General features: G+C 38.9%; 1 protein-coding gene and 1 pseudogene across 2 annotated transcripts; one reads left to right on the top strand and one right to left on the bottom strand.

Moving 5' to 3' along the window:
• Positions 1–11,414: 11,414 nt before the first annotated feature.
• Positions 11,415–13,123, top strand: LOC308632815 (stress-induced-phosphoprotein 1-like). Its single transcript, XM_081265162.1, has one exon. The coding sequence runs from the start codon at positions 11,480–11,482 to the stop codon at positions 13,106–13,108; it is 1,629 nt and encodes a 542-aa protein (XP_081121288.1). The 5' UTR covers positions 11,415–11,479; the 3' UTR covers positions 13,109–13,123.
• Positions 13,124–14,311: 1,188 nt separating this feature from the next.
• Positions 14,312–15,145, bottom strand: LOC308633044 (olfactory receptor 8B3-like; annotated as a pseudogene). Its single transcript has one exon. The product of its transcript is annotated as an olfactory receptor 8B3-like (transcript).
• Positions 15,146–15,429: the final 284 nt, after the last annotated feature.

Below are 15,429 nucleotides of genomic sequence, written 5' to 3'. Positions count from 1 at the left end.
GTGCACTATATATGAAGAGAGAAGGTCAATGAATGATCTGTCTTATTTATTTATAAGTGAACATCTGCCCTTGACTATGGACAGGAAGTGAAAGCCTAAGTATACAATACATTTTAAAATTTTACACTAAAAGAAGAAAGAAAATTGAAGTACATTTTCAGGATAATTAAGGCATGATTATGTTTGCGGTATGAAGTAAGGAGTTAGTATCAAAGGGAAAATTGAAGGTACAAGAAAGAAAATGGATACTTTAGAGGATAGGAAGGATGGGAGGAGATGGAACCAAGAATATATAAAAAGGCATTTGACCAAATTCAATTTCCATTTGTTATTTTAAATATTCAATGAAATAGTGATAGACCCATTCTTATAATAAAGGTGAAAATAATTCTTAACACAAAATATCATATATACTCCCATTAAAACTTACACTACACAAGATGTCCATTATAATTTTCTATTACTTTATAATTGTAAAGAAAAAAAGCAAGAGCAAGAGGAGGAAAAAAATAGAGGCAAATCAAAAATCATAAAGGAAGACACAAAACTATCAGTATATGCAGATTATATTATTCTATATCTGGAATCTCAAAATAATTAGTGAAAAATACTAAAAATTATACCAGCTACATTTCAGTAATAAAATCAGAAATCAACTATTGATATTGTTTGTATACTTTATATACCAGAGTATACTCTAACCTTTTTTTTCTTTTTGTATACTCTATATACAATATTGATATTGTATAGAATATTGTCTGCCATGGATGGGATCTTGAGCCTCCCCTAAAGCCCATGTGTTGAAAACTTAGCCCCAAACCCATGGCATTATTGAAAAGTGGTGGAACTATTAGGAGGTGGAGTTTAGTGGGAAGAAGCTAGGTCACTGGAGGCTTGCCCTGTAAGGGGAATACTGTGATCCTGTCTCCCTCTTCATCTTTGTTTCTGAGCCACCATAAGGTAAGAGGCTTCCTCCGTCAAAGGCTTCTGCCATGCTGCACTGTCTTACAAAATGCCCAAAAACAATATGGCCAACTGTCCATGGACTGAAACCTTCAACTTATGAGCCAAAATAACCTTTTCCTACTTTAAGATTGATTACCTCAGGTATTTTGTTTTGGTAACAAAAAAACCTCACATTACATCTCATCTCAATACAAAATTTAAATTCTTAGGCAAAAATCTAACAAGAAATTTACAAAACCTATATGAGTAAAAGTATAAACATGACTAAAAGTCACAAACACAGATCTAACAAATCAGAAAATATATCATGTTCTTTTGTACAACTCAACACCAAAATACATCAATTCTCTCTGAGTTGGTTTGTAAATGAAACATCATCTCAATAGATACAGCATCAAAGCTTGGAGGATTTTTTTCCTGTCAGAAGACAAACTGATTTTAAAGTTCATGCCTAACTTATATGAAAACACTATAACACTTTTATAATTAAAATGGGGTTTTAACACATGAATAGAATGGTGTATCACTAGAACAGAATATAAAATTCAGGTACAAATCCAAGAACAAATGGAAATTTAATATTTGATGAAGGTAGCATCTTGAATCAATGTGGGGGTGGGGAATGATGCTGATGGTATAACCAGATAGCTTTATAAAGAAAAATATTTAGATTCATTCTCACACTTAAACAGTATAAACTTAAAGGTACCCAAATGTAAAAAAAAAAAAAAATTGAAATCTTATAAGTTCGGGGGGGTGGGGGGGGGAATCAAGCATAAGATGAAGTTATTCATTACCTGAAAGTAGAGAACAGTTGGCAGAGTATTCTTTCAGAGGCCATAAATAAGTATGTTAGTCAACTTTCCATCATTGTGACCAAAATACCTGTCAATGAAAAAGGATAAAAGATTTATTTTGGCTCATGGTTTCAGAAGTTTCAGTCTATGGTCAGCAGCTCCATTGCTCATAGTAGAGGAAAGCTACTCAGGTCATGGCCACCATGAAGCAGAGGAGGAGGTTCAGAAAGAAGATAAACTCTTCTAGGGCACATCCCCAGAGATCTACTTCCTCCAAAAATATCCCATATCTCATTAAGCCATCAGTGGATTAATCCACTGATGGAATCAGAACACTCATGATCCAACTATTCTGAAAAGCCCCACCTATGAACACATGAGACTCTAGAGGACATTTCAGATCCAGAATGATAACAAGTATGACTCATTTTAAAAAGTATTTTTTGCCTGGCAAAAAAGATGTCATAAAAGAAATTAATAGTTAAATAACAAAATGGGGAAAATTTATGTGGAAACAAAGTGCAAATATCTTTCATATAGAGTTTCTAAAATTTTACAAAAAATGGCTACAATCCAAGATAAAAGTGAACAAAATATATAAAGAGATATTTCATAGGAAATATAAATAATAATAAAGATGCCCTACTTTTCTGATACATGCATATTAAAACAAGAATGATATTTCAAGCAGAAGAAGAAGCTGAAATTTCCTCTTCCAACTATGATGGAGTAACAGGGTCCAGATTTCCTGATGCCTTAAACCACCAGAAACCCAAAAAATATATATATGAAACAACTATTTTTAGATATTGATTTTTTTTTAATTATTTTATTGTTGGTTGTTCAAAACATTACATAGTTCTTATTATACCATATTTCACAGATTGATTCAAGTGGGTTATGAACTCCCATTTTTACCCCGTATACAGAAGGTGAGCCTCAGGGTTATACACAATTACATATAAGAGGAAAGGAGGAGTAGGAGAAAAATTATATAAGTGGAAGAAACGATTTATAGTAGAGGGGATGGAGAGAGAGTAGGGGAGGGCAGGGGAGGGGAGGGGTGAGGGGAGGGGGGACAGTGGAGAATGGGATAGACAGCAGAATACATCAGTCACTAGAAAGGCAATTTGTAAATCAATGGAAATGTAACTGATGTGACACAGCAATCGATATTGATTTTTTTTAAAAGGCAGCAGAAGGACCAGAAGATAGTGGAGTAAAGGAAAGCTGTACTCCAAGTCATTCCTTGGCTCAGATCAAAGCAGCAGGTGGGCAACCTCTCGTGAGGTATAGGAAAGAGGGATTTCACTAAAATTCAATACTGAATACTTGAAGTGGCTTAGGGACTCAGAAATTGAGTTACAGTGAACAAAGAAGAATACATTGAAGCCAACCTGGCTGCCACACTGGCACTGAACATGAAGGCAATCGCAGCACGGATTCACCAGAGAGAGGAAAAATGCAGAGAAACACAAATTTGGCATGGAAAAACATGAGACGAGAAAAGCTGACTGAACTTGGCTGATCCAGATGCTGCACTGTGCACTGGTGCTTGAAAAGCATTCTAGTATCTCACCTGACCACGGAGAGCTGAGGCAGGAGCCATCATGGAGCCATCACACTCATGCCGTTGTGGTAGCGAGAAGATCAGAGCAAATACTGCCACAATATCCCAGCAGGCACCTACCTGATGGCCTAAGGTGTACCTGGAGGAAATGTGAGTGAAATTTGTATGAAGATGACAGTATCCAGGGGGAATCAAGTTGAAAGTGCATAGGGGAGTCCACCTTCTTCTCCTTTAAGTCTGGCAGCTCACATGACCAGCTGAAGTGGGCTAGGAGTTTGAGCAGATGGGAGTGAATACATTTAGGGACTAAGTCCAGGAAGTCTACTCCTGAGCAGCAGGGAGGGAAGGGTTGACTCCCTGGCCCCATGACTGCAACTCTAGAGAGACTCCTGAGGTCCAGACCCACATCAGAGATCAGCTACTCCCCAGGAAATGGGTGGGTCAATCTAATCTCTCCAAAGCAGACACCACCCAGTAAAGCCCCTTAGGTATGATTAAACCTAAACACCACCTGCTAGAACTCCCCTCACAGAACTCTGCATAAGTGGTACCCGGGGAGTGCACCAAACTGGTCTGAGTGGAAAAAACTCCAACTGAAAATACTTCCTAATTCATCCCATCTCATACTAGTGAGAGGAGAAACTGAGTCTTATATCAAACATCTTCAATTTTAGGCCACTCAAACTGGCAGCTCAGAGAGCAACCCAAAAACAAGAAGGGGTTAGCAACTCCAACCCCTTGCACTCTCTGTCAGTATATAACTCAAGAGGATATGGGAAGAAAGACTGTTGGGCAGAGACACTAACCACCTGTTATGGTCAAATATTTTAATCGCCTCAGTGGAAACATTTCCTTCGTGTGGGGTGGGAGGAGTTTATGTGCCCACATGTGTGTGAATTCTGGCTGTACTAATTGGTTCAGGGAGATATATACATATACTTATTTTTTCCTCTCATTTTTAGTATTTTTTAATGTAATAAAAATACATCTAGGAGAAAAGACAGTCTTTTAAACAAATGGTGCTAGGAAAACTGGATGGCTACATGTAGAAAGATGAAATTAGACTTTTCTCTCTCACCCTGCATGCAATTCAAATTGAAATGGATGAAAGACTTCAGAATTAGACCAGAAAATTTACATCTGCTAGAAGAAAACATAGGGTCACTCCATCATATAGGTGGTGTCACTCACTTCCTTAAGAAGACCCTCAAAGCATAAGAAATGAAATCAAGAATCCATAATTGGAATGCCATCAAACTGAAAAGCTTCTGCACAGGGAAGGAGACTATTAGGAGTATGAAGAGAGAGCCTACAGAATGGGAGAAAATCTTGGTCAGTTACTCCTCCTATAGGGGATAAATATCCAGAATATATGAAGAACTCAAAAAACTTAACATCAGAAAACGAAACCAAAAAACACACAAATAACCCAATCAGTAAATGGGGGCAAAAAAAAAAAACTAAACAAAAATTCTCAAAAGAAGAAATAACAAATATATGAAAAAAAATGTTCAACATCTCTCAAACAGGGAAATGCAAATCAAAACTAAGATTTTATCTCACTCTAGTCAGAATGGCAATGAACAAGAATACAAATAACACTAAATCCTGGTGAGGTTGTGGGGGAAAAATGTACATGGCGGGACTGCAGACTAGTACAACCACACTAGAAAGCAGTATGAAGATTGCTCAGAAAACTAGTATGGAACTACCATATGACCCAGCTCTCCTACTCCCTAATATTTTTCCAAAAGATCTAAAATCAGCATACTACAGCAATAGTAGCATACTCCTCCTTTGTATATAAGAGCACAATTTACAATAACTAGCATATTGAACCTGTCAATAGATGAATGGATTAAGAAATTATGAGATATATATACAATGGAGTTCTACTCAACCATTAAAAAAAAAGAATAAAATTATGGCATTTGCTGGTACACAGATGGAAACGGGGAATATCATGCTAAGTGAAATAAGCCAAACTCAGAAACATGAAGATCAGATGTTTTCTCTTATATGTTAAAGCTAGAGTAAAATAAAAGAGAGGGGGCAGGTAGGATAGGATAACAAAGAGAATGTAGAAGAAGGAGATCAAGAAGCAGAGTGAAGGAATGGGTAAGGAAAGGCAATACAGAATGAATTTTTTTATTTAAAAAAAAAACATGATACATGAATATATACATATACCACAGGGAATTTTACTTTATTGCATAAGTAAAAAGAAACAATTAAATATAAATAAATAGATGAGCAAAATGGAGCCTAGAATAGAGGAAGGAGTGTAACAGAAGAGAAGGAGGACAGGAGGAAAAAAAAGGAGGAAGGAAAAGGGGGATCATGAACCAAAATTGAATTCCATGTATGTGTAAGTTTGTCAGGATGAATCCAACTATGATGTACTATAAAGCTCTGAAAAAATTTTAAAGAAAAAATTATGTTGAAACTAGCTGGGCACACTGGCACACACACCTATAATCTGAGTTACTTGGGAGGCTGAGACAGGAGGATTGCAAGTTCAAGACCATCCTGGGCAACTTAGTGAGACTGTCTCAAAAGTAAAAAGAGTTGGTGATGTAATTCAGTGGTAGAACATTCCTGGGTTCAATCCCCAGTAATATGCATGTGCACATTCACACATACACACACACACACACACACACACACACACACAGAGAGAGAGAGAGAGAGAGAGAGAGAGAGAGAGAGTACTAGGTCCCTGTTTTCATGCAAAAAATGTAATCTGGTTAGTTTGTGTAAAATGTTTCAGGGGAAGAATCACAGTGGAAACTGGTTTTGCTCAGATTTTAAGAAGGTCTCCTCCTTCCCCCTCCAAGATTAAAGACTATAGTCCCTTGATTTGCATTTATAATCTGTCAAAGACATGGTAAACACAGAATATATTCCTCCATTACTTTTTGTGAAGGTGCACAACATAATTATCCATCATAAGCAAACCATTAAAGAAAAGGAATCTGGGTATGAAATATATGTAAAAACAATGAGACTCTGTGACATTTTTGCATAAGCCTCCCCCAGTCAGCCACCTCTCTCTCCCTCCCCATCAATGTGGTTGATGCAAAGATCATACAAAGGTGCGTGCAGATAACGATTAGCAATCACCCTGCACAGAAGTCTGACCCCAACAGTGAGCAAATGCAACACACACCTCATGTACTATAGCTGTGTGTTACTCTTAGTGACAGGCAAGGAGAGATGGTCAGTGACTCCACTAGCTTGCAGTTGTAGTTATGCTTAAAGCAAGTATGCTCTAGACTCTGCAGGAATGCACAGCACAGAGTGGAAAGAAACTGTCATCCACACATTCCTGGGAGACCAGGAGGCTCCATACATGCTCCCTGGAGATAGAAACATCCACAGGATAAATTACACATTAATGTAACGTAGCCTGAGTTTGTACACAATCCCCTACTCACCACACATGCTTTGGCAGCAGTCATAAGCAAATATAAAATATTTTTAATATAATAACTACTTACAACAACCAAAAACTAAAGAAAATTCTCTTCCCCATGTCACCAGGCTAAGTGGAGAGCACTTCCTGCTTCGTGGTAGCAAGGGGTTCTCAGATTCCCTTATGGGTGACATCAGCAGGGCCATGTGGAGGCTGAGCTTTGCCCTGTGTCTGGAGGTAGTATGTGGAAATCCAATGCCCTCACTGGGGTCAAGAAAAATCCAAACTTCCTCCCTCACCCACGAGCAACAAAGTTGACCAGGTCAATGCTCATTGGTATTCCACTTTCTATGCCAGTGGCACATCAGTGAGGCCAAGCAGGGAGCTGAATTGAGGTGCACTGCTGCCCATGCCACACTAGGCCAGCAAGGTCACTTGGGGAGCTTATCATGCACTTCCACATGGGATATTAGTATACTGAGCAGCATTTCTTAGTCTTTTTCTCACATTTAATATATGTTATAAGAAGATCATAAATAATTCACATCTTCAAAAAAATCTGTTTGTAGATTTAAAACCTCAGTAAAAGTGTCAGGATTCTTTTATTTTAAGGAGTTTAAAGACTAATTGACTTGATCTTCCAAGGGGATAAATTCCCCTCAGGTAGGAAGACTTTACTCCTAAAAACAAATTATTCTTCTTACTAAAAGAGAGGATTTAAAGGCTCCCAATATCAAAAAAAATGGCAAATGTTTAAAGAGATGGAAATACTAATTACTTGGATTTGATTAGTACCATTGAATACATTGAGCAAGGGTTTAAAATGTCAAAAGAATGGGGTCACAAAATTCTTTAGCTCAGGGGAAACACAAGGCATGAGACCACAGTGACCAAGGTCACTATAACCTTGCATAGCAGATTTCTACAGACATCCTGATGCCATGAAGATAATAAATAACCCTAATAAAGGCATTTCCTGCTATGGCAATTCATACCTGAAATGTATAACATCAATGACAAATGACCAATCCGTGTCCTACGCTATTCGTATAGATCAATGCAATTGTAACAACCAGTTTGCTGTAAACTTCTTGTCCATTTTATTTTTTGATATATTAAAATGCAGACCCTTTGGATTTCATTTTGGTAGAAACTTATTTTGGCAACTAGAATAAGTGTTTGCCTTGGGTGGCAAGACACTTTGTGGCTTAAATAAACTGTTCTTACACTTGGTTTATATCAACTTGCCTTTTAAGGTAACACTTTTGGTTACCATGAATGGACCCAAAAGTGACTATACTTGACTCCCTAGTAGCTCAATTTAAAAAAAGAAGAATTATCTGTCTTTGCATTAACTCGAGTACTGTCAACATTTAAGATTTTTGGTCTGTTTTATTTTTTCTTTGTTTTACTCTTTTGTTTTTCTCAGTATACTCCCTTAACAAGAGAAAATTATATTTTATTTTTGTATTAGTTTTCTAGGTCTGCCATAACAAAATACCTCAGAGTAACTTAAAAGTTAGAAACTTATTTTCTCAGCGTTCTGAAGGCTGGAAGTTCCCAGTCAAGATGTCATCAGATTTGTTATCTTCTGAGGTTTCACTGCTTGGTTTCAAGATGTCTGCTCCTTTCCTGTGTCCTTGCTGGTTTTTTCTCTGTGTATGTGCACTCTTGATGTCTATGCATCCAAATTTTCTCTTCTTATAAGGATGCCAGTAAGATCAGATTATGGTACACCCAAAAGCTTCACTTAAATTAATCACACTAAATACCTAGTATGTAAGTACAATCAAAGGATGAAGTATTAGGGGGAGGAGCACCAACACCTGATTTTGCAGGGATATAAGTAAGCCCATAACAACCACTGTTCACTAAACAAGGTAAAGTTGAATTTCACTGAAATATCAGTGTCAAAACTTGATGAATGTGATATCATGTTTTGTATTTCTGAGAGTAAGAGGTTGTCAACCATTCATCAGCATGAAGTCACATGCTGCTTAGAATTTCTATGGTATACTTTAAAAAGATACTACTTTTTACATTTATAGATATTCCTATGTTACAGAAAATTTAATAATTTATCTTGCCTTCAGTATATGGCTTTTTATATGTAAGGCATTTTTTTAAATGTCTCAGAAATGATGACCAAGGTTCATCAAATTATAGATATTTTGTATTTTCAAGTACTATTTCACAATGAATGAATGGATTGATGAATAAACAAACTGTGACTATTCTACTAATAAGGTATATTTCTAGCTGGGATTGAGACTTAGAAGTAGAGGGCTTTCCTAGCATGAGCAAAACACTGAGTTCTACCCCCAGTATAAAAAAAGAAAATAAAATAGAAGGAAAGAGAATATTTCTTAGTTATTAGAAAATTCTATCCCATTTTCTTTTTTCCATAGTCTCATGTATGTGTGATAACTTTATACTTTAGCACTATATTATTCCTTTAATTGAAGTTGCACCTAAAGAAAACATAAAATTAAATTCGTATGTTAAAGAAAATAATATATGTACAAAATACTCTTAAATGGCAATGAACTCAACTACTTACATGTGTGATCACCAATTCTCCTGATTCACTGCAATGACAGCAACATTGAAACATATGATAAAGTTTGTACAGGCACAAGCAATGACAGTTATGTCAGAACTACCAGCAAGCCAACAGTTAAGATGTCACAGAGTATAATGTGCATGCTGATTTAAAGAAAGTTACATGAAAAGAAGTGTGTTTCTTAGTATCCCTTGAGTATGATCTATCCTTTGAAAAATCATTACACTAACCATAGAGAGCACTTTCTAAACATGTGCCACTTCATTTCAGCTGCACCACACACTTTGAAATGTTCTCCATGCAGACACTAAGACTGAGAGAACATAAACACAAAAATTGCAAGAATCTAGAGCCAAACCAGATCACATGGTACCAATTCCAGTGGTCCTTCCACTTTGGGATACTTGTACCAATATGGTAAAAACATAGGATTCAGGGCTCTTCCAAGTACCACTTGACATCTAGAACCTCTGACTCATTTTCAGGTGTGCAAAATTAGAAAAAAAAATCATCTTACCTCCTGCAGTTCATGGAAATTTGTTGTTATTTAAGGTACAGCATTTCACGAATTTCACTATAAATTATTCATGGAACCCTTAACATTTTTCCCAGATCAGTTAAAATGACATAGACAAGACTTCAAAACAGAGGAGGAGAAAGAAAGCCATCCTTTGTGTGATTAATAACACATACATTTTTATTGTGCTTTAATAACACCCACTCTTTTTCCTTGCAAATCCCCATTTCCTAATTAACTATGTACCAAAAACACTTCAACCACACCACAGACATGTTGGTCTATTTTCTATCCCTCATAATCATCAAGATTTTTTACAGCCTCTGGGACTGTGACCCAGCTCTACCCTGTGAGGGAAATGGTCTACAGGTGACTGTCTTCCTCTGTCAGTGCTGTCTCTGCTCATATGCCACCTCCTCAGAAAATCTCCTCATAATCACCCATTCCAAAGTAAAACACAGTGACTTTCTGTACCATCATCTTAATTTGAAATTTTGTATAGCATTTTCTGATATATTAACATGTGTGTGTATATATTTTTTGCTTATCAGCTACCTCACCCTCCTGCCCACCTGCACCTCCTGTGTACCTTACCATAGAAAATTAGCCCTCTGAGAGCACAGGTATTTTCTGTCTTCCTCACCACTGCCTTTTTTATATTTAAAACCTCCTGGATGCTTTGATGTCTAAAACAGAATATATTCTCAGTCTATGCCTGCTGACTAAATAAACTACATCATCTGTATCATATAAAACTCTGAAAAAAATTGAAAGTGAAGATGTTAAAGAGAAAGACCTGGTTATTAATGAATTAAGATTACAAAATCTATTTGAATAAAGGGCAAAAATTCCTCTACTGGGAGTTGGTAAACATTTGCAACAGCAAACTGCTTGTGAAGAAAGATAACAGAATGTCCTCCTACTCACATTTTTGCCCTGAAGTCTTAGAGGTAAATCTAGAGGAGGTTCCCTTTATCCTGGCTGGTCTGAGTGGCTACTTCATTTCCTGTGCTTAGGAACTGGAGTCAAAAAAAATTTTGGGGGGGCCTCACTATATCACATTCCCTTGAGGCTAAAGAGAACTGACCAGAGATCCATATCTCTCCCCTTTATAGAAACAAAGAAATTTGCCAAAACACAGTTTCCTACAACACTTAACAGTGGTTTATTAAATGGATAAAGAAATTACTGACACTAAGACTGCCAAATCATTATCTCCATGACATACATTTTCAGGAATTCTGCATATGTCCTTGTCAAAATCTCACAGCTGTGCTAGAGGTATAGTTCAGCAGTAGAGCTTGTGTCTAGCACATACAAGGCCCTGGATTTGATGCACAACAAAGGAAAAAAATATTTTAAAAAATAACGATTTTATCATTTCTGAGTTTATTATCATCCAATTTTTTCTGTTTAAAACTACAATTTCTGTGTGTCTCACTGGAAGTCAGCTTGCACAAAGAGCTGGGTTTTTCCCAGGCACTACAAAAATAAATAAATAAAATAAAAATACACACACACGCACACATATATGGAATTTCTGAAAATAAACTAGAAAATGACAGAATGAACCATTCTTTCGGTTGTGAACGTGGAGTGGACGGGAACGCGGAGCGGTCGGATTGGATTCAAGGGGGTTCCGGGCCAGGCTATGGAGCAGGTGAATGAGCTAAAGGAGAAGGGCAACAAGGCCCTGAGTGCTGGAAACATCGACGACGCGCTCCAGTGCTACTCTGAAGCAATTAAGTTAGATCCCCAGAACCATGTGCTCTGCAGCAATCAATCTGCAGCCTATGCCAAGAAAGGGGACTACCAGAGGGCCTATGAGGATGGCTACAAAACCGTTGTCCTGAAGCCTGACTGGGGCAAGGGTTATTCACGAAAAGCAGCAGCTCTTGAATTCTTAAACCGATTTGAAGAAGCCAAGCGAACCTATGAGGAAGGTTTAAAACACGAAGCCAATAACCCTCAGCTCAAAGAGGGTTTACAGAATACGGAGGCCCGGTTGGCAGAGAGGAAATTCATGAACCCTTTCAACATGCCTAATCTTTATCAGAAGTTGGAGAGTGATCCCAGGACAAGGGCACTGCTTAGTGATCCTACCTACTGGGAACTGACAGAGCAACTACGAAACAAACCGTCAGACTTGGCCATGAAACTACAAGATCCCCGGATCATAACCACTCTCAGTGTCCTCATTGGGGTTGATCTGGGCAGCATGGATGAGGAAGAAGAGGCTGCGACACCCCCGCCTCCACCTCCCCCCAAAAAGGAAACCAAGCCAGAGCCAAAGGAAGAAGATCTCCCAGAGAATAAGAAGCAGGCACTGAAAGAAAAAGAACTGGGGAATGATGCCTACAAGAAGAAAGACTTTGACTCAGCCCTGAAGCACTATGACAGGGCCAAGGAGCTGGACCCCACCAACATGACTTACATTACCAATCAAGCAGCTGTATACTTTGAAAAGGGCGACTACAATAAATGCCGGGAGCTTTATGAGAAGGCCATCGAGGTGGGGAGAGAGAACCGAGAAGACTATCGACAGATTGCCAAAGCTTATGCTCGAATTGGTAACTCCTACTTCAAAGAGGAAGCATACAAGGACGCTATCCATTTCTACAACAAGTCACTGGCAGAGCACGGAACCCCAGATGTGATCAAGAAATGCCAGCAGGCAGAGAAAATCCTGAAGGAGCAAGAGCGACTGGCCTACATCAGCCTCGACCTGGCATTGGAGGAGAACAAGGGCAATGAGTGTTTTCAGAAAGGGGACTATCCCCAGGCCATAAAGCACTATACAGAAGCCATTAAATGGAATCCACGAGATGCCAAACTGTACAGTAATCGAGCTGCCTGCTACACCAAACTCCTGGAGTTTCAGCTGGCACTCAAGAACTGTGAGGAATGTATCCAGCTGGAGCCAACTTTCATCAAGGGTTACACAGGGAAAGCAGCTGCCCTGGAAGCCATGAAGGACTACACAAAAGCCATGGATGGGTACCAGAAGGCACTGGAACTGGACTCCAGCTGTAAGGAGGCAGCAGATGGTCATCAGTGCTGTATGGTAGCTCAGTACAATTGGCACGACAGCCCCGAGGATGTGAAGCGACGGGCCATGGCCGACCCTGAGGTACAGCAGATAATGAGTGACCCAGCCATGCGGCTCATCCTGGAACAGGTGCAGAAGGACCCCCAGGCACTCAGCGAACACTTAAAGAATCCCATAATAGCGCAGAAGATCCAGAAGCTCACCAATGTGGGTCTGATTGCAATTCGGTGATGACTTGCTCATCTCTTACCCTCGTGGAAAGACGAGCTGGGATGGCAGCAAGCAGCATGGTGCAGGGGGAGAGGGAGGAAGACAGCCCATCTTTATATTTATACCTGCCTGCGTGGAAGACACAGACTCATACAGCCGCTTCCTTGGGCCCTCTGAGCACTGGCATGGTCTCTCACTGCTGTCCTTGGGTTCCGTGTCTCCCTCCCCTGCCCCCTCAGTCGCTGTCTCGGCTGCTCCCCATAGTTAGTTATTTTTTATTTGGGGCAGTGGGCATATATGGGGAGGGGAGGGTGTTCTTCCCAACCTGGGGCCCCAGCTGTCTTCACATTGTTAACTCCACGCCTTCTTCAATAAAACAAGCCAATCAGGGGAAAAAAAAAACTATTCTTTCTACTCTGAAAGGATGATGGACTAATTCACATCTACATATTATCCTCACTTATGAAATAATTTCTATAATTAATTTAATTTTGTGTAATTTAAATCATTTGCATTTATTCTGACTTTTTACTATTCTCTCCATCATTCTTTGGGTAGTAGTTGCTGCTATTGCTGCTGGGTTTTAGTGCTGGGGATAAAATCCAGGGCTTCATGGACATTTGGCAAGCATTCTATCACTAATCTACACCCTCCATGCTTTTAAACATCATTTGCCCAACATAAGATTTGATATGTATAAGAAACAAAGTTTCTGTTTAGAAGAGCATCCTTTTCTTTTTTTAAAATTAATTAATTTATTTTAATTAGGTATATATGACAGCACAATGCATTTTTTATAGTCTATTAACTTATCTTTATTACTTTGCCCTCCTTATTTTGTTTCAAAAATTATGATTTTATGGATACAGATCCTGCATTTTCTTTTTTTTCTTTATTTTTTATTAGTTACACATGACAGTACAATGATCTTGACAATTCATATATTTGAATCAAATGGGGCATAATTTCTCATTTTTCTGATTTTACAGGTTGCAAAATCACATTGGTCATACAGTCACCTATATACATACAGCAATAATAATGTCTATTTTATTCTGCTGCCCTTCCTATCCCCTCTTCCCTTCCCCTCCCCTCCCATCACATCAGAAGAGCATTCTTTTCTTTGAAGTGTTTCTCAATGCAATATGGACATCTTTGTTTCTCAAACTGTAGATGACAGGGTTCCTTATTGGTCCTACAACAATATAAAAAATTGTGAATACTTTAATCTCGATCCAAAGACCCAGTAGGAGAAGGTGTAAGGTACATGAATGCTAATGCTCCAAAGAAAAGAGAAACAGCAATAATATGAGAGCTGCAGGTACTGAATGCTTTAGACCTGCCCTCTATGGAACAGATGCCGGAAATGTTGGACAGAATCAAGGTGTAAGAAATGAAAATGATAAGACTAGGCCCTATAACATTGACACCCACCACAATGAAAAGTACCAGCTCATTGATGGAGGTGCTTGTGCAGGAGAGCTTCAGGAGAGGAGGTATGTCACACATGTAGTGACTAATGATGTTGCTTTCATAGAAGCTGAGTCTTACCATGCATTCAATGTGGGCCATGGCACTCACAAGCTCCATGGCATACACACCCACCATCAGCAAGAGGCAGACTTGATGGGACATGGTGACCTTGTAAAGCAGAGGCTTACAGATGGCCAAAAATAGATCATAGGCCATTGATGTCAAAATATAGCACTCGTCGAAATAAAGAAGCAGAAGAAAAAGAGCCAAGCCATGCACTCTGCATAAGAGATGATGTTCTGATTTATATATAGCGCATCAGCATTGGCGTTGGGGGGGCTGGGGGGGGGGGGTAATGACAGATGAGTAGCAGAGATCTGTGAAGAAAAGGTTGAAGAGGAAGTAGTACATGGGAGTGTGCAGGTGAGGATTCAGAACAATCAGAACAATCAAGCCCAGGTTCCCCACCACAGAGACCACATAGGTTCCTAAGAAGAGGAGGAAGAGAGGCAGCTGGAGCTCTGGCTATTGTGTTAAACCCAGCAGGATAAACTGGGTCACTGAAGAGCCATTGCCTGAGACCATTCCCCCCCGAGACAAGTCTGTGAGAAAAGAAGAAATAGTAACATTAAAACGAGAACCCAGCTCTTTCCACCCAGACCCAATATAATGAGATGGAGACCCAGATGGGGAGATGAACTCAAGCTCACCTTTATCTGTGTCTGTTTTCTCCATTTTATAATCTTCAGAAGATATATAAAATATGAATATTTTTTAAAAACACAAGGCAATTTCTGAGAGGATAAGGTTCAGCTCCCACCCACAGGATCAACGGTGGTCTCAGCAGGGAGCAGATGAGGTTTTTCAAG

The sequence above is a fragment of the Spermophilus citellus genome, assembly GCF_964194105.1.
Source record: "Spermophilus citellus genome assembly, chromosome: 2".
In the NCBI taxonomy this organism is placed as follows: Eukaryota; Metazoa; Chordata; class Mammalia; order Rodentia; family Sciuridae; genus Spermophilus; species Spermophilus citellus.
Note: the sequence above shows the minus strand (reverse complement) of the source record. Positions and strands in the feature narration are given on the sequence as shown.